The 20,089-nt window shown below is 43.3% G+C and overlaps 1 protein-coding gene across 1 annotated transcript in view; it reads left to right on the forward strand.

Moving 5' to 3' along the window:
• Positions 1-11,410, forward strand: part of LOC106739178 (maestro heat-like repeat-containing protein family member 7) — a 61,114-nt gene extending 49,704 nt beyond the window's left edge. The window contains exons 26-30 of the mRNA XM_059716325.1: positions 95-217; positions 776-878; positions 1,909-1,974; positions 9,708-10,667; positions 11,322-11,410. Coding sequence (XP_059572308.1) covers positions 95-217; positions 776-878; positions 1,909-1,974; positions 9,708-9,964 — 549 coding nt within the window. The 3' untranslated portion in view covers positions 9,965-10,667; positions 11,322-11,410. The remainder of the gene's footprint in view (positions 1-94; positions 218-775; positions 879-1,908; positions 1,975-9,707; positions 10,668-11,321) is intronic.
• The last annotated feature ends 8,679 nt before the right edge of the window (positions 11,411-20,089 follow it).

Here is a 20,089-nt window from a genome sequence, read left to right on the forward strand (position 1 = left end):
ACATTAGTTTCTTTACTACATTGTTATGAGTTTGTTAATATCATCTGCCATCTGCTCTTGCACTTTCAGCTTTTCCCCTATCCTAATCTTGTAGGCTTGTGGAGACACTTTGGCAGAGTGTGCGCTGGCCATGGGATGGACCCAGCTCAGGAACTTATTCAGACACTTGACCCTGAGTGACCATCTTCAGGTCCTGCAAGAGATGTGCAAGTACCTTGTAAGCAGACTCCCAGTTTTCAATGCTGCTGGGGTTGATCTAGTGCTTTGCCCGCTTCTGGGCTTTGGAGAAGCTCAGAGGCGTAGTGTAATGATCCTGCCCCTTTCATTTTAGGCTCATTAATAGAACACTTGAGTCTGATATCACCACAGAAGCCCTATTTCATTTTCTTTTTCTTACTCTTTCCTCCAGCAGTAACGCTGCTTGGGAGAGGTTCCTTCACTCCATGCAGAAGAATGAGAGGTTTTCTATGAAGGAGAAAGCCCAACCAGTTGAATAATTGCTACCAGTAGTAGCATTTTATAAGCATACCAGCACAACTTGTAGGCACAAATGTGGCATCAGTACCTTCCTGGTTAGGACAAATCCATATCAGTAATGTCAGAGACCCAGTCTTGAAAGGATCATTTAATGCTACAGCTATGTACTCTTGAACATAGATGGACAGTGGACACTTCTCATGTTTAAATCGAAGGTGTTTAATAGTGTCCTTGGATCTAGAAACAGTGGTGGCCAAAGTGAGGAGAGCTTTTAAGATGCATCTTTCATGTATTCTAGGTGAAGAAGTGCAGGAAAATGGTGGGGGACATCTTACTCAAGAGCTTGGCATACCTAAAAAGCCCACAGCACCTTTTACGAGAGGCAGCAGTCAGATTTATAGGTAAACAAAATGAAATATGTTTAGATTTCATAACAAATTCCCCCACCACCATTTTTTTGCTGTGTTTCAGCAGTGATATCCCTAGCTGACAGAATTGCCCCCTTGGTGCTTAAGTTAATAAACTTGAGTCAGACCTAGGGTCTGCACACAAAAAAAAGTAAATGCTATCCTAAACTAACCCCTACACAGTCTCTGTCTAGGGAAGGGGTGTCAACAGTCATCAGGCCTCATGGACTAGATAATGGTGTGGGGCCAGTCCATGGGCTGGATTGGAACTGCAAACCAGTGCTGTTTACCAGATTCAGTAGGTGGGGCTGGTCTGATGTGAGCACTGCATGCCCCTCATACCCCAGAATGGCTCAGTGCACTGTGTGCAGCATCTAGGGCCAATGCAGCATGCACTTCATGTGGCATATGGGTCTATTCCAAGACCACAGGCTGGATGACAAGGCTTTGTAGGCCAAATTTAGGTTTTTGACACCCCTGATTTATGGAAGTTCTTGTCCCCTGCTGACCCAAGAGAATCCCTCTGTTTTCTTTCTCCTATGTCACTCCCCATACCTTTTCTCTTTTGTGGATGATCCTATAGGAATCCATGTGTAGACTAGACTCTCATCAGGTATAAATGGGCATAGCTTCACAGAAGTTATTTTCCCCTAGCTCAGGGGTGGGCAAAATGTGACCCGTGTGCCAGATGCGGCCCTCCAGGCCATTCTATCCAGCCCACAGGGCCCCTAAACATTTTAGAAAATTAATATTAATCTGCCCCTAGCTAGCTGTCATGTGGCCCTCAATGGCTTGCCAAAACTCAGTAAGTGTCCCTCCGCCTGAAATAATTGCTCACCCCTGCCCTAGCTGCAGATCTGGCCTGTGGAGATACTAGTTCCTTAGGAGCTTCTTGGGAAACCTGGAATTGTGGAGATCTGTCAGATTTCCTGAGGATCTATCTTGCTGTCTTCTTCATTTGATAAAATAATGAAATCTTAGAAGTTTAGTAAAGTACCTGTTTTTTGTTTTTATTGCACATCAGCATACACAGTAAAGAACATGAATTTAATTGAAGTGGACCACGATGATGTGATGCTAATGCTCAATGGTAAGGAATTGCTTGTTATTCAGGAACATTTGCAGTCTGTAGTATGTCTGCATAGATATTTATTAAAGGTCCTCTTCCACCTCCACTCCTATGTACTTTGTTCATAGAGGATTGTATAGAAATGGGCAGAGTAGGATAAATTCTAAAATAAAAACATATGTAGTTAAAACACTAGGCCGGGGAGGTGGGAGGAGAGAGAGGAGTGGGAAGAAGGAAGAAAGAGAGAGAGAAATCCTTTTAAACTATTTGTTACACCTGTATTCACTTACAACTATTGCTGAGCAAAATATACTACAGTATTGGTATTGAATAGCTTAAATACCAATAAATAAATGTTGTGTTTCCTATTCTTTGAAAATTGCTCATGAACAGGCTTAGATTATGTTCAATTTTTTTCATTAATCAACAACTGGTTGAAGATCTCTTTTTGGAAACATGATTCAGCCTATGGCAGGGATGGGCAAAATGCGGTCTGCGGGCCAGATATGGCCCGTCAAGCCATTCTGTCCGGCCCATGGGACCCCTAAAAAATTTAAAAATTAATATCTATCTGCCCCTGGCTGCCTGTCATGCAGCCCTCGATGGCTTGTCAAAACTCAGTAAGCAGCCTTCTGCTCAATGTAATTGTCCGCCCCTGGCCTATGGGTTCTCTTTGATCTACTGAGTTTGTTTGTTGGAAGGAAAAGCAAGGAGTGGCTTGATTATTTGGTATTTGTCATGTATGATTACTCAATTAAATTGTATGGTGCTGTTTTTGCTTCCTGAGTGGAAGACTGAAATGTCTGTAAACTGATGAGAGGACATCAAATATTTCAAGCTACCCATGCAAACACTTGCAGTGTGAGCTTTCCTGTGATTGCTTATTCTTATAGATTTCATAGACCTTAGGGCTGGAAAGGAACTCGTAGGATCATGGGATCCAGTCCCCTGCCCAAGGGGCAGGAAGTCAGCTAGGGGCAAAGGATCCCAGCAAGATGAGCATCCAAATGTTTCTTAAAAGTGTCCAGAGTAGGTGCTTGCACCACCTCTGGGGGGTAGTCTGTTCTAGGCCTTGGGGGCTCAGGCAGCAAGGAAGTTTTTCCTTATGTCTAGCCTAAAATGGCCTTGCAGGAGTTTGTGACCATTGGACCTTGTCATCCCTTGGGGTGCTCTGGTGAACAGGCGTTCTCCCAGATCCTGATGCACACCCCTTATGTACTTGTAGGCTGCCACCAAGTCACCCCTGAACTTGCACTTCTCCAGGCTGAAGAGTCCCATAGCTCACAGCCTCTCTTCATAAGGCCTGTACTCTTGCCCTCTGATCATGCACGTGGCTCTCCTCTGGACTCTTTCAAGCTTCTCCACTTTCTTCCTAAATTGTGGAGCCCAGAATTGGATGCAGTACTCCAGCTGCAGCCTCACCAAGGCCGAGTACAGTGGGAGGATGACATCCTGGGTCTTGCTTGAGATGCATTGGTAAATGCAAGCTAGAGTTTTGTTCACTTTGCTAGCTGCAGTATCACATTGGTGGCTCATGTTCATCTTGTGGTCAGTTGTGACCCCCAAGTCTCTTTCGGTCATGGTGCTAGTGAGTGTAGCACTGCTATAAGCATGTTGCAGGTTTTTTCCCCAAGGTGGAGCACCTTGCATTTCTCTGTGTTGAATGCCATCAGGTTTTCATCCGCCCACCTTGCAAGCCTATGGAGACTGGCCTGGATCACCAGCCTATCCTCAAATGTGGAAACTCTTCCCCAAAGTTTGGTGTCATCAGCGAACTTAGCCAGTCTGCTTCTGACACCAGTGTCCAGATCATTTCTGAAGACATTAAAGAGTACATGTCTGAGAATGGAGTCTTGGGGGACACCACTAGTCACTGAGTGCCATGTTGATTTGGTTCCATCAACTACTACTCTCTGGTTCCAACCTCAGAGCCAGTTCCCCAGCAATTAGACAGTGGAGTAGTCGAGGCCACAGTTGCCCAATTTGTCCATGAGGACATCATGGGACACTGGGTCAAAGGCTTTTTTAAAGCCCAAATATATGATATCAACCTCTTCCTTTTTGTCCAGGTGATACAGCACCTGGTCATAGAAGGAAATGAGGTTGGTCAGGTAAGACCTACCCACAACAAACCTGTGCTGGCTATCCCTCAGAATGTTGCCTTCTGTTAGCCTGTCAAGAATGGTTTCTTTGATAATTTTTTCCAAAATCTTCCCAGAGATTGAGGTCAAATTGATTGGCTTGTAGTTTCCTGAGTCTCTAAATATTCCCAAAAATATTTAAGAGACCTTAGTTCAAAGAGAATATTTGTTCAATATGTTTATTAACCATCTGGAAGATGGGATGGAGTGCACCCTCAGCAAGTTTGTGGGTGACACCAAGCTAGGTGGAATAGTAGATGCACCAGAGGCTAAGGCTTGGTTTTAGAGTGACCTCAACAAATTGGAGGATTGGGCCAAAAGAAATCTCATGAGGCTCAGCAAGGACATGTGCAAAGTCCTGCACTTAGGACAGAAGAATCCCATGCACGTACAGGCTGGCTAAGCAGCAGCTCTGAAGAAAAGGGCCTGGGTGTTACAGTGGACAATAAGCTGAATACAAATCAACAGTGTGCCCTTTCTATGAAGAAGGCTATTGGCATCCTGGGCTGAATTAATAGGACTGTTGCCAGCAGATCAAGGGAAATAATTATTTCCCTCTATTTGGCACTGGTGAGGCCACATGTGGAATACTGTGTCCAGTTTTGGGCCTTCCACTACAGAAAGGATGTGAACAAGTTGGAGAGAGTCCAGCAGAGGACAGTGAAAATGGTTAGGGAGCTGGCACACATTACTTATGAGGCGAGGCTGAGGGAACCGGGCTTATTTAGTTTGCAGAAGAGAAGACTGGGGGGCGGTATTTGATAGCAGCCTTTAACTACCTGAAGGTAGGGTGGCCATCATAGAGGACAGTCTGGTTGTCCTCTGTCCTCTATTGATATGAAAACTGACACCTTTATGTCCTCTATTTTTCTCTTGAAAATAGAGGACATAAAGGTGTCAGGTTTCATATCAATAGAGGACAGAGTAGCAGAAAACAGGAATGTCTTCTATGATGGCCACCCTACCTGAAGGGCGGTTATAAAGAGGATGGAGCTATATTGCTCTCAGTGGTGGCAGATGACAGAACAAGGAGCAACAGTTTCAAGTCTAGGGAAGTTTAGGTTAGATATTAGGAAAAACTTTCTCACTAGAAGGGCGGTAAAGCATTGGACCAGACTACCTAGTGAGATGGTGGAATCTTCATCCTTGGTGGTTTTTAAGGCCTGACTTCACAAAGCTCTAGCTGGAATGATCTAATTGGGGTTGGTCCTGCTTTGAGCAGGGGGTTGGACTAGATGACCTCCTGAGGTCCATTCCAACGCTAATTTTCTATGATTACTTTTTCACAGAAAATAAAGAATAGGTGTCATGAATTGATGACAAGAATAGGAGCAATGACCTTAAACTGCAGAAGAGGAAATTTAGGTTGGGGAGCAGGAGGAACTTTTTGACCGTGAGGATAGTCAAGCTGCCTAGGAAAGTTGTGGAATCACCATCCCGGGAAATTTTCAAAAACAAGCTGGACAGACACTTAGCTAGGATAATCAGGGATAATCCTACTTTGAGCAGAGACAGATCTAGGACTTTGTCAAGGGGAATACAGAAGCAACAACCAGCACTGTGGAGATGGCAGCACCCCTACTCCCAGACACCCCTCTACCCCAGGGCAGGCAGACCACACCACAGAAACAACAGCCAGGGACTTAAGTCCCTCAATTGACTAACAAGCTTCCCTTCCCTTCCCTTCCCTTCCCTTCCCTTCCCTTCCCTTCCCTTCCCTTCCCTTCCCTGTAGAGCAGCAGGTCCCATTCCCTGCCATCTGCTGCCACTGTCCCCAGTTGACCCAGGGGTGGGGGGAAGCTCCAGAGTTGCTCCATCTCGGCTGCACGTAGAGCCATGGTTGGCCAGAGACAGTGGTGGCCATGGGATCGGGAAGGGAAAAGGGAGCTACTTGGTGTTGCCTTTCTTCCCAGCTGTGTCTGGTTCCCTGAAGAGCCCAGCAAGAGCAAGCAGAAGCAGCTCTGGAGCCTCCTTCTACCAGTGCCCCCAGGGCAACTGGAGACAATGGCAGCAGGGAGAGGAGGGGGAGGAGAAGTCAGAGGTGATGTAGAACGTGAAGGGGGAGGGAAGTGGAGGAGAGGGGAAGGGAGGTACTGCTGAGCACAGAGGGGAGGGAGAAGGGAATTTTTACCCAATTCAGGGACTTAAAAAAGTACCTGGCTGCTGCTCCCACAGTCTAGTCAACTGAAAGCGGAGGGGAAGGGGTGTCTGCACCAATGCACCCCCTCTGGACCTGTCTTTGGCTGGATTAGATGGTCTTGTCCCTTCCAGCCCTACTGCCCTATGTTCCTATGAAAGCACATTTCAGCATATTCTAGAAAGCAGTCCTGATACCAGGGATTATGGACACCAAAAAAAAACGTTTGTGAAGTCTCAATGCTATATGTACTTCTACTGCTAGTTAAATGTATATCTAACATTATGCAATATGTGCAACATGGTGAGATCATGAGAATCATAGAGGAAAAATTAGCTCTGTTTAAGTCAATGGTAAAACATTGAAATGTCCAGTTAAATGTCCTGACTCTAGGTGTAATGTGCCTCTTCATTTCCAAGGGATAAAGGCAGAAACAGTTATGGAAATGGAGGAGTAACAGAGTTACAGGCTCCTCTTTCTTACTTATTTCTGTGTAAGTGACTGTGCTACAAATGTGTTGCATTGTGCTTGTGGGTCAGAAAGAAGTGTATTGAGTCTGAGAAGAGGCCTGGCTAGAAAAAACAGCAATTCTTCTGGCAATGCTGCATGAAATATCCAAGCAGCATTAACTCCTATGTGGTGCTTGCACCTTTGATCCCCAAAGCAAGCCTTTGTGAATGGAGAAAGATCAGTTGGTTCATGGCTTTAGCAAGGGTCATGTTGCTAGGTGAATAAAGAAGCAGGGAAATGCCATAAAGGGGAACAGCCCCATGTTATCTAAAAGTTTTAAAAGCTTTTTAGTTGCTTTCTGAGGCTCAATCTCCCTCTTCTAGAGGGGACTCTGAATTGAAAGTCTTACTTAGACTTTTCTCTTATCCCTTAGCCTTCTGCCAGCTTTTCTGTAAGAGCAGAAGAGGCATTTAATACATTTTGCAATTAATTAGTGTTGATGAAAAATGCCAAATCACCCTTGGATGCCCCAGATATTTGAAATATTCTTATTAGTCTACTGAAAAAGACTTAGGATAGATAGTAATAGTACGTTACTTTTTATTACCTCATCAATATGTCTCAGCCTGAGATGGACAGCCCCTAGGGATGAGGAAAGAGTATGATCTCCATGGCCTGCTCTCTTTGGAGTATGTGTTGAGACTTTCTAGAAAGGGTGCAGATTTCTGCTTACTAGTATTTGCAATATGCTCACTAAGATAGTGGATCAAAACTGTAATATTTTTATTATAAATAATTCCTATTTTTTTACAATAAATCACCAAAACAGATCACCTTCATGCAAGACTTCAACCAAAGTATGTAATATATCGTTCGAAAGACTTGTGGAGGAGGGCCAACTTTTGCCAGTTTTTCTTAAAAAAGTGCTAAGGAAAATTCTATGTATTGACAGTTGCTGTTTACTTCAGTGCCAGGAAAAAATTATCAGAAAATTGTTACATTTATAAAGCACTTAGAGTAGTGATATACAGGTAATATAATATAACATGTGTAAGGGTAAATGATACCCATCTAAAATGGTAGAATTGCTTGAAAGTGTTAATAAAATAGTGGATAAAAGGGAAATAACTAAATAAACCTGCTTAAGCTTCCCTAAAGATTTTGATAGTGGGAAGTAAATTTTTAACATATATTTATAGAAGAGGAAGCAATATGAAAAGCAAGCTGGGGTCAGACAAAGATCAGTATTGGGGCCTATTTTCATTTTATTTACTACCCACCTAGCAGAAGGGATGAATAGTGATATGCTGAAGCTTTCTGGTGACCCAGTTCTTTGGGTTAATGAAGACCAGGAAGCACTACCAGGAATTTCTTTTTATAAGACTAGAACATTGGGCAGTGTAATGTGGGAGGAAATTCAGAAAAGGTAAAGTGCTCACAATGAAGGGTTCTGAATTGGCCAGAACCTCTCAGAAAATAAACATAGATATCATTATGAACTCATCAGTGAAAACTTAAATCTTCAGTAGACATACCAGTCAAACAGTAAGTAGGCTGCTCAGATAACAGGGTTATTTTAACTCCGGTGTCCTGGCCAGATTTCAATGGGAACAACTTCTTTCTGTCTATCTGAATCCTCTGTGGAGTTGCAGTAAGGTAAAGATCCCAAATTGTGTGTAGTGTTAATAGCTGATACATCAAGTGGATGAAATAATCTTGGAAGAGCTGAGTATTAAGTTAAGTTCATAAAGTTCTTTTGAATCCTTCAGGATGAAAACTTTTATATAACTAAAAGGGACCTAATTTTGTTTTCACATATGCTAGGCGAAAGTCTGTTAAAGTCAATGAGCAAGATCCTCTAGTCTAGTTGATTTGTAATTGGCACAGGACTGGAGAGTGGGTTAGACTATTTCTGATGTTCCCTGTTTCAGGGCCAGTCTGAACTGGATTCATTCCCCCCATCCCGAACGTGGTCTCATGTGATGTCAATCATGTAACATTTCCTTTTCTTGTGCCCCTTTGCTGAGATGTGGCCATAGCATCGTATCAGTGCACTGATTCTCTGTCATCTGGGAATTTGTCCTTCACTTGGGGAAGTGTTCAGGAAACCAGTTAAGCCACCTTTGTGCCCCTTTGCCAAGCAAGGGTACCACGGTATAGCCAAAGTTGAGTGTAAGTACGATTAGAATCAGACTCAGAATATTATTTCTTTTAGGATATGCTATTGCACACTTACGTAAAGGCCTACTGAGTTTTTTATTTTGCTTTTCTCTGAAGCATCACATACCAGCCACTGCCAAAACAGGATACTGAACTAGATGGCCCATTACTCTTTTTCCAGTATGACAGGTTTTATATGCCTAACTCATTTCACCTAGTTATCCAATAGAAAAGCCTTTCAGAAATGTTGGGTCCAGGTTGAATCTGAACCAGAGATTTACAGATGAAAGACTCCATAGACCATTTCCAGTCCCCAGAACTGAGCAGTCTTTATGTCTATTTAAATTGAAGAGTCAGTTCAAATGAGGTTTATAAAATACATTAGAAGTGGAGAAGAGAGACTTTATTTCGTGATCAGAATGCAGGATTGTTCTTTCACTGAGTTGTGTAATAGCAATAGTATCTCCAGCCCTTCTCTGCAACAGAGCCTATTTAATAATCTTTAAAATGTCACTATTTACATATTTTTCATATCTGGCTTACATCTTTATACCCTTAATTTCATCCCAATACACCTAGTTACAACCCTTTAAAATCCATGTATAGATGAGAATTGAGGACTTGTGGAATGGAACTTAATTGTTCCTCATCTATGACATTGATTGTGGTGATTGTATTCTTTGTGACGGGTAGGGCAGAAAGCTAAGTCTTTGTCCTGGCACATAAAGTACATTAGAAAATATACTTTTTGGACTTCTGTTCCTGGGGATATAAAAGGTGCCCAGGAAAAGGCATAAGATAATGATGCCCAGAGGAAAATAATCTTATTGGTACTGTACATTGACTTGAATCCATTATGTTTTCAGCTCTTGGTGATCTCAGGTTTGACCCTGTAGACTCTGTGTGTGCTGCAGCCTTAGAAACCATAACAAACATTGAGGCAGCCTGTTCACCTGAAGCAGAGCCTCCCTACACATTGAGAAGAATCTGCTTTCAACCTGTCCAGAGAAAGGAGAAGATTTTTAAATGCAAAGAAATTCAGCATGCTCCAAAGCAAGCGAGGGGGAAAATTGCCCCTGAAGATACTGTAAAAACAGGCCAAGAAGAAAGGAGGAAAAACTGAACCTCTGAGGTTTACTTGGAATCTGAAAACCAGAGGCCTTATAAATTATGGTTTGTCTGCTAGTGATCAGAATAGAATCGTTGATTTTAGGGATATGACATCATGTGGACAGGATGGATGCAAGCACATAGGTTGCTTGTGTGCTGAAGAAGAAAATGCTTCTCTCAGCTTTAAGCCTGCTTGTACAAACAACTAACAGCACAGAAACAAATTTTTGCAGGTGAACTGTTATGCATAAAGAAAAAATACTGTTTGTGCTTTTTACAGTTCCTTTAGGATGTATCAAAACTGCCTTGTTTGATGAATATTACGCCCGTGGCAGTTGGAAGACCTGAAATGAGAAGCCTTCCATTGCCTGTCCTATAACTGATGGTTGGAAGTGATGAACTGTGGACTGGAAATGCCATTTGTACCTTCCATATTCAGTCTCTAAGAGTATCCAAGATCCCACTCTCCATAGGCACACTTTTGTCTAATCTAATCTATTCATGCAGGCAATAGACCCCACAGAACTATTTCGCCAAAACAAATGAGAACATTTCTTATTTGCCACAGAGACGGCAGACAGCTTGCCTGCAAAATATTAGTTCTTCATGCATACCCAGTGATTTAAATTGTTAATTTATGATGCCAAAGTGAACATAGATATGGAACAATGGAATCTCAATTATGAATTTCCTTGCTTTCAAAAGTTTGTCCTTAGGTAAATATGAGGTTATTTTCTATTACTAGGTATTTCCCTATGAGCATAATTCTCAACTTCTTCTTCTAGATATAAAATGGATGTGACTAAAATCTTAGCATCTGTCAGTCCCTAGGACTTTCGTTTAGCATTGTTTTCATATACATGTATGCATGCCCATGCACAGGGCATACAGAATCATGAGTGAGTTCACTTCCTGGATGAACCCTATCTTCCTTTGCTCAAGCTCATGTAGTGTTCAGTGCCAGCAGAGTCTGCCTATTATAAGGAGTGAGGATCGTAAGTCACCATGTTATATCTAAATGCTATTCTACATAGGGGTTCACGTCATACCTTAGGTGTTCTACTCTAGGAATTCTACTCTGTATTCTTCCTTCTACCCGGGAAATGTTCAATTATTTTTAAAATGTGCATATGCCATGATGTGTTCTGCTCCTGTTCTGAGTTTTGGTCTTATATGAGGTTCAGACTTTGGAGTGAATTACAAGATTTGCTCAGTAGTAAATGTGCCAGAATATAGGAAAAACTGCATTATATTTTGTTGGTTGCTAATCTGTGACTGAAATGGACATTGGTGCCACTTATCACGTGCACTCTCCAAATTGATAGCAGCAACTATTCACATTAATCAGAGCTACTTTCCTTGCTTCACAGTTGCTGCAGCCACACATGAAAATAAGAAACTGATCATGTCAACGACTCTGCAAGCCTTCCAGCAGCTTTTAAATGAGTGCAAAAGCAGAATTACCCAGAGCAGCTGAAGAGGAAAGAGGTCAGGAGATTGTTTCATTTGGTTTGCAGAGGGACATTCCAATCTGACTGACAAAGCAAAAGGAGAAAGATTGACAAGTACAGGAGGGAGATGCAGAAACAGATGCAAAGGACAAGGGAAGTGTCAACCTGAGGCTGTTTTTTCAGAGAACAACACGGTATAACAAGAGAGGACTAAAATGAGATAGAGCTCAAGCAGGACAAAAAGAACTGAAAAAGCAGACCGGGATCTTTCTCTACACCTTAGAGGTACCAAGGATATAGTGAGCACAGATATAGCCTGTCACTGTACCCAAGCATTGTCTCCCATCAGCTTTACCCTCATCGCTTTCATTTTGATGATTCCTACAATTTGTACATTCCTTCTTTCAGAACTATGCCTACCTCCACCCTGATTATGTTTGCCTTCCCCATGGGTAGTAGGGGGAGAATGAATTTTCCTGCATCTGGTTTGCATTGTTTCCTAGAGTTCCTTAAAGGCAGCTTGTTTATTTTTATCTGATACTCTGATGCCATTTTTCTAGAATGATTATCCCCCTGTGAATGAGTTTAAATGTCCAAAATTATCAATGAAACAGTTCAAGAAAAAGTTGTTTCTCTGTTGCCATTATTTTTAATTACTTCAATCTTCATTTCCATCCCAGGGCCCTGTCCTGGTACTACTACAAGTCAATAAAGTCAGATGGTGGACAGTAAGAGTAACAGGATACCCTAATCAGACTAACTTTCCTGTTGTTGACAGATGTGGTACATTCCTGAAAACCCAAGGGTATTCACTCATAACATTCTGCATCTTGCATTACTTCTGCAGTAAGTTATAGATGACTGTATACACAGTGACATTATGGTTGTCAATGAGAATACAACCCAGGCCTTTCAGTACTAACCTACTTGCCTCACTGGAACCTGTCGGACTTGGCAGGTGTGCAGTTAAAGGCACAATGGGATATGATGTGCAGTCCCTACAGTTGTATTTCCTGTCATGTCACATGTGAATGGCAGGAGGTGTGGTTGTGGGATTGAGCATCAGATTCCATCATGTCATATTGCTGGTCCAGGGGGAGCTTGGGATCCTGATCCATGATGCACCTCTGTTGCTGGGAGCCCAGATCAGCTGATGGGGCTCCCAGTCATATGACTATATGGTGCTTCCCCATGACTAGGAGCCTGGATCAGCTGCTGTAGCCAGGGGGGTGTACTGGAGCCAAAGGCTCTGATACCACTCTGTAGCTGGGATCTGCAGCTGATCATGGCTCCCAGCCTCAGGGGTTCATCAGAGCCCTTGGCTCCAATGGATCCCAGAGGCTGGGAGCAGCAATCAGCTGACTGCACTCTGTCTTAGGAGCATATGGGAGTCATGGGGTCCCATGTGCTCTGGAGGCTGGGAACCCCAGTCAGCCTGGTGTGATAAGTTAAGTTAACGGTGTAATAGGAGCCAGCCATAAAGTTATTACACATACTTTGTGACTGGAGTGACTGCACCTTGCTGTCAAAATTCATTAGACACCTCACTGTGGCTGAAAAGATCTCTAAGCTTCCGAACTTCAGCTCCTGTTCATGATCAGAAGCAATACAGATCAACAATTAATTCTTTCCAGGCTTTGTTGCCATCCAAATCCATCTGAGAGGTATCTAAAGTTTACTTAAATCCCCAGTTCCACAGAGCATGCCTAGCAACTGTTTGACACTGAGGGTATGTATGCTGCTTGCTAGAAAATACAGATGGAGGAAGTGATTGTTCACCCAGGAAGTGCGAAAAACCTGAGTTCTCCTCAGTCTGAGGATACTCCCATTTCCCAGAAGAATGCCCTAATTACCAGGATGTGGTCTAGCCTGGGCAGACTCCTACCACTGCTCTTCAAACTGGGTCACTCGTGCAAGAGTCATGGGGCCAGAGAGACAAGCAAGAAGGACCTGATGCTGTGGCCTAGTGATGTAGCTGCTCCCTTGGAAGTGGAGAGTCCTAGGTTCTGATTCCTACTCCCAGGGTTATTTCTGCTTTTAAGATTTAATGTAAAAAGCACAAGCACTCCTGGGAGGAGAGACTGAACCCAGGCCTCTTCTGCAAAGGGAGTGCCCTCCTCAATGGGCTACAGAATCACTCTCCTTCTTGCTGGCCTTCTCCTTGGACCATTTAGTCACTTATTCTGAGCCTCCACTGCCTGATGTCTGAGAAGAAGCCATACTGCTGAAGGGGAAATGCAACTACTCCCCTCAAACCCACCCTGGCTCTGCCCAACCATAGTCAGTTAACACCAACACCTTATTATTTCAGTGGGATGCTAGCTGACTATAGGCAAGTCAGCTCTTATTAAATGGCAAAACATCTGTTGTTACTTTAAGAACTATTAAGCGCTTCCCAAAACAAACAGTTATGCATACTTGGCCTAGCCTAATATTAGTGGCTTTGATAAACAGATTTTTATTCTGCGTTCCCAAGCTACTGCTTATGGGTAGTGCAAACTTATTGATTATATCAAGCTTAAGGACATATTCTTTATAATTTAGGTTTTTTCTAAGTCTGCAGTCTGCAGCTCTCAGTGTGGTTTTTCAGTCACTGACCATGCCCACAGCCTACAGGGCCTATAAGGTTGATTTGGATTTGGCCCTCAGTTCCTGTCTGCTCAGCTGAGCAGGTATCAGGTCTGCTCTGTGTCATTAATTAATCTTAACGTTGCCCCTCACTGACTTTTATTTGCCTTCAAAATGTAGGAACTTTTTCTACTGATTTTCTCCAAATGGCACATTCAGCTCTTTATCTAACTTCTTTTCAATATCTGCATTGATTCAGCTGTATGAGGTACATCTCTTGTAAAAGAACACATACACCTGAGAAACAATCCCTAAGGGGAAGTAGAAGAGAAGTATGTTTGGGGAATAGGAAGAATGGAAAACAGAGATAAGTAATTTTCTCTTCTCTTCATACGCCTCCCCTGTCCCTGGCGGTCTGATGGAGTCCTTAAACTTAGGAATATGTAGGAGCAATGCAACAAAGGAGGAAGAATTCTCATCAAATTCACTTATTTGCCTCTGGTAGGATTCAGCAGAGCAACCAATTAAAGAAGACACACCTGAATCTGACTCCCTCTGTTGGGATCTGATCCTGCAAGGTAATGAGAGCCCTCAGCTCTCACTACAGGCAGTGAGTGGGCTTTGTGTGTTCTCAGCAACTCCCAGGAGGAAGTGCTTATTCTACAGGACTAGACCTACAAGTAGGCAGACCTGGGCGGGCAGAGACCTTTGGCTTCTTGGTGTCATAAGGCTGTGCAGGAAGCTTGGCTGACCTGATTCATTTTACTGGGGAAAAATAGTCAAGAGTAGAGCTGGGCAAAGTCTTTGCAAAATCTTTTTGTCAAAAATACCTTTTTCTTTTCCAAAAATAAGAACATTTGTAGAAAACTATTTTAAAAATTCTGGTTTTATGACGGTTTTCAAAGCTATCACCAACATTTAAAATACAGTACTGTTGCCATATGAATTTTCAATAACAAAAAATGGTTGGTATCAATTTTGACAGATTTCTATAGTTTTTTTTTTCTTTAATATTAAAAGTATTTCCCCAAAAATTGAAAAAAGAAGAACTGAATCTGTTATAAATAATATAAAGTGGAAGTAACTTCTACATTTTTTCACAAATTAACTTTACATATTTTGGCCAGCTCTGGTTGAGTGACAGTATCACAATGTCAATTTTAAAGGTGTGACATGTAAGAGTGTCAATAAAAGTGACTGCACTGAACTTTCCTGGGCCCAGCACCCAGGCCTGTTCCAGGGTCTCAAAAGCTTGCATCTGGTCCCATAACAGGGATCAGTATTTCCTGACACCATTAGGCTACAAATGCAGAAAGCAAAAAAGATCTAGCCACATATAATAATCTCCAACTAAGCTAGAGGGCAAACTACTTCAGGAAAGAGTAGGAACTAGAGAACAAAATACAAGGGATCTAGTAGGGTAAAGAGAGGCCTTCTTTATAATGCCATCCAATAATGCTGATACCACAGAGTCCTCCACCGTCTCCATCCAAAAAAGGTATAGGGCTAACCTAACTCCTATGAGGAAGAATGTGGAGGAACAGGTGATGCTGAATATGATATGTTATAAAGCATGTTAAGAACTAAAAGGTAAATGGTGCCCAGAAGCAAAACTGAAAATAATAGATGGTCCTTGAAGCACAGGAGAGGGCTATGAATTCTCAGTCCCAATGAGAAAAAAAACCTCCAATTACCTGGGTATTTCCAAGGGGAATGACATTGCTGTGGTGTCACTAATCATTTTTGCATATGCTAGAGAACACTACCCACAGTACAAGATAGAAAGAAGCTGAAAACTTAAACACAAGGCTGCTGTCCCCAAGAAAGTATAAACTGAGAATACAGATGGTAAATATTTGCCCTAATAATTCTGGTTTGAAGAGTTGCACAAATGACTAGGTAAGAGAAAAGGGCGATGATTGGACCTGATACAGACTAGAACTTTAAGAAGATGCTCAAAGAGAAAAATACATGGGAAAGGAGGGGCAAGAATCCCAGGATATCCATGCAGTTGAATCTGATGGTAGGATAAAGGTCTGCTTTCCAAAGTCACAGATAAAACACATGTAAAGATAGTTCGGACACAAGAGAAGACTTTCATGAATAACCAGGAAATTCCCTAGACAGGCTGTCAAGAAGCCCCCGGCTCAAAATATTTTGTGGGTAGGAAGATAAATATGTTCGGAACCTTCCTAATGGGAAGTGAAAGAGATGAAAATAGGGCTCTGGCCCAGAAAAATAGAAGCAGAATGTCTCCCAACTTTGTTTAGGAGTTACCAGTAAGAGGCAGCATAGGATTCAAAAGAAGGCTTTTGTCAGAAGTAGAAAGTTCTCCATCTTCTTCACAGAAGGTGAAAGTACACTGAGGTTTCAGGAAGCAAAACCACTATGACTTGCCTGAAGCAGGACCACCAGGGAATTTTTAAGTACTTCTTGATCTAATTCATTTCTCCAGGTCTGTCATCACTGAGTAGTTCATGAGGTTCCAAAGGGAAAGGACGGAGACCAAAACTAATTAATGCTTCCAAAACATTTTAGAGGATGAAAAAATGGGTATCTTTAAAACCTATGAAAAAGTCATTGCACTAATGCAAAATGTAAAGTTACACTTATTTTTCGCTTCATCTGCCTTGTTCTAAATGAGTCCAAGTTCCTTGTTTTTAATAAATAAAAGGCTAATGGGTTCAAAGTTTCTTCTGTAAAATCCCACTATTTATATATGTGTATGACTATTTGCTCTCTAATACAGAGGGTATACTTTTACTTTGGTTATAAAATACTATATTTACAGTATATTGGCAGAAAGCTGGTTGCTATAAAATATCAACCTAAATTCTGTGCCAGAATGCAGTTTCTACACAAAATGCTTGTATTCTGTGACATAACGATGCTTCTGTTAAGACTGTTCATGTGATGAAATAATGTCTGTGATGAAATTCATATTCTTTACCACATGGCGCAAATACCTGGGTTTTATAAACAATTCTTTTGGCAGCTACACAAAAGAACCAGTAGCTACCTAATGTTAGTCCAAACCTCAGTTTGCTTTCCCAGAAATTGCATCCTTGATGCCTTTCCCAGATTTGGAAGAGAAAGTAAGGTGGCTTGTCCAAAAATAGCATTCCCACTACCTTTCCAGAATGTGGACATTCAGGTTATATTCATATATCCTGTTCAACAAGGGAATTCTACCATTATGTAAATCAAGTGTAGGGTGTTTTTTTTAATCTACTTCTTAACAGATGGAAAAGTACTATTCAGAAGTAAACCAGTTCATATAACATAATAGGGAGGAGTTTTGCATTTTCCTTCTCCTCTAGCAATTTTGAGGTAAGAGATTGCGGACTGTGATGTTTTAATATATGGGGTAACAGAAAACAAAAAGGTATGCTTCTGATATCTTATAATAAAAAAACAGTTTTGGGAGGTGGAGAACAGGCTTACAAATATGGATGCTTATTCATAAAATGTTCACACTTATGTTTTGATTAGACTTAGTTGTGTGCTTTGTGGAAAGTTCTCGGGCCACTTGCAATTACATTTTTCTGGTAGCATTCATAATGTAGTAAACACTTTCCAAGCATAAACCACAATTAAGTGGTGCCCAACACATTGTCATGTCCACAGGAAATGTCATCTGTTTTCCCACTAGTCCAGGAAGACCATGCTAAGCTGAGAAGCATGAGTTAGGGTCTAGGACAAAATGCCTTTGCTTTTGATGATCTGAGGATCATGCCCCAACCTAAATGTGGCTTTATCTGTAAGACCAACAAGAAGGGCTGCACTAGACAGGGGGCTTTTATTGTTTATTTATTTATTCATTTTTCACCTCTAACACTTTGGTTTGAGTGCAAACTGATCATAAAACACAACACTTTCAGAAGTGTTGAATTCTCTAGCTGTGTCCAGATGAGCAGGGGCATACAATCTGTGATGCCACAAACCTCTTTGTGCCACCACAATGGTCTGGCTGCTGGCCTGGCCTCCATGCTGCCCCTGCTGCTCCAGCACACCACCAGGACACCAGGTAAGACTGCTGGGGCCAGCACAGATGCTGGCCCCAGCCTCCAGATTTCCCTGGCTAAGGAGCTGATAGGTGCTGGGCAACAGCAGTTTACCCATTTGCAGTTTGTCCTGTAACAAAGCACATATGCAAGGGCATGCGCTGAGGCAATTTGTGCTGCTGCAAGCATACCCCCCTGCTCATCTGGACACAGCCTCTTTGTGAAGATATAGAGGTCAGTACATAGTGTTAAACAGAGAGAACCTGTTTATGAATAATACCTTTAAAGGTTTTAGAAGAAAAATATTATTATGTAATAAAAGATACCACACTCAATATGTTATGCATGGTACCTGTTTGTGGTGAAGGACTTGTTTTTTTATTTGCTAATATGTAAAAGTATTTATTTCACTTTCATACAATCTGTATTCTGCTCATTTACTTTTTGTTTCTGCAGTTCACTCAGTTTGAGATATCCATATACCCTGTAGAAGTCAACTATGGGTGTGTCTACACAAGACGCGTTAATGCTCATTAGCCTAATTCAGTGCGCATTAAGGGAACATGTCTACATGTGTGCATCCTTAATGAACATAAAAAATGGTGAATTTAGGCTAATCACACCTAAGTTTGATACCTGCAAAGGCAAGTATCAAATTTAGGCGCGATTAGTTAAAGCTCATTAGCACATCTTTAGACACAACCCAGCACTAACTTTAGTGCCAGCTCTCTCCAGCCACTCGGGAGCCAGCCTGAGCCCAGCCCCAGGGCTCCTGGATGACTGCTTGTCCTCCTCCAGGACTGGGCTGCTCTCTGGCAACCCCTAGCTACAGGCTAAAAAAGCCTGCAGCCATTTTGTGCCCTGGGGCACACACACCAGAAGCCTGAATGAGCCTGTTATCTGTACAAGAGCCCAGCAGGCCCCGTGTGCCCCCATGCACAAGCCACAGACTGCCTCTGCCTGGCCTGTCCCCCTCCACAGCTGCTGCTTGGCCACAGGTGAGTGTTACAAAGGGCTGCAGCTTGCTGTGCCCCTTGCCCAGCCCTAAGATCCCCCCAGGGCTGCTTCCTGGCTTTCTCTGGCAGCAGGGGCAGCACCTGCTCCCTGCTGCTGCTCACCCCCAACTGTTTCCTGTGCTTGCAGGTGCTGTAATGAGGTGCTTCTGCTGTGTGGCTCCCAGTCCCTGGTCATGCCCCTGCACCAGGCACTGGTCACAGCTGTCCAGGGCTGCCTATGCAGGGACAGCCATGGAGGGACCCAGAGAGCTGGCTCGGGATTACCATGTCATCGTCCTCCTCCCCATTGAGCCCTGGCCCTGCCCATGTGCACGCACCTGTGCCATCCACCAGGGTCCCCAACTGGCCCCAGAAGGAGGTGTGCTACCTCATGGCACTCTGGGGCCATGCTGAAGTGCAGAGGCAGTTCAAGTGGGGCAGGTGCTTGAATGCCCACATTTATGAAGCCCTGTTGGGTGGAATGCAGGATCACAGGCATTCTTGGTTGGTGCTGCAATGCCACATAAAGGGCAAGGTCTTGTGGGCACAGTGGATGGCTATGACCGACTTCAGTTATCAGTCTGGTGGTGCCCAAAAGATCATGTTTTTTATGCAGCAGCTGACCAGCATTTTGGCACCCTGGGAGTCAGACCACACCCCCGTGAGTGCGACCAGCACAGGTAGCTTTCCTGAGTCCCTCAACCCACCCTGACACCTCCGGTGACATGTCACCTTAGGAGTTGACCTGGGACCCTCAGAGTCCTGCCCCATCCTCCTCCCCGGTTGCTGCATCCACTGGGAGTGTGGGGGAGCCCTGTCTAGTGGCTGCCTCACCTTCAGCACAGCCCCAAACTGGCACAAGAAGCAGCCAGCTACAACACTACCAGCCACCAGCAGTGTCAGCTCCTCCCCAAGCAGGGGATAGGGCCTGGCAGGGTGCTGACCCACCATGCACTGCGGGCTGTGGACATGAGGCACAGCTGGATGCCATCACCAATGGGGAGGCCCATACTGAGCCACCAGCCTCACCAGCCCCAGACACAAGGTAAGTCCCCACCCCTGGCCCCTGCCCCCACTCCCTGCCTGGCCCACCTGCATACCCCTGGCCCTGAGTTCCCCC

This window comes from Alligator mississippiensis, chromosome 1, assembly GCF_030867095.1.
Source record: "Alligator mississippiensis isolate rAllMis1 chromosome 1, rAllMis1, whole genome shotgun sequence".
NCBI classification, from domain to species: domain Eukaryota; kingdom Metazoa; phylum Chordata; order Crocodylia; family Alligatoridae; genus Alligator; species Alligator mississippiensis.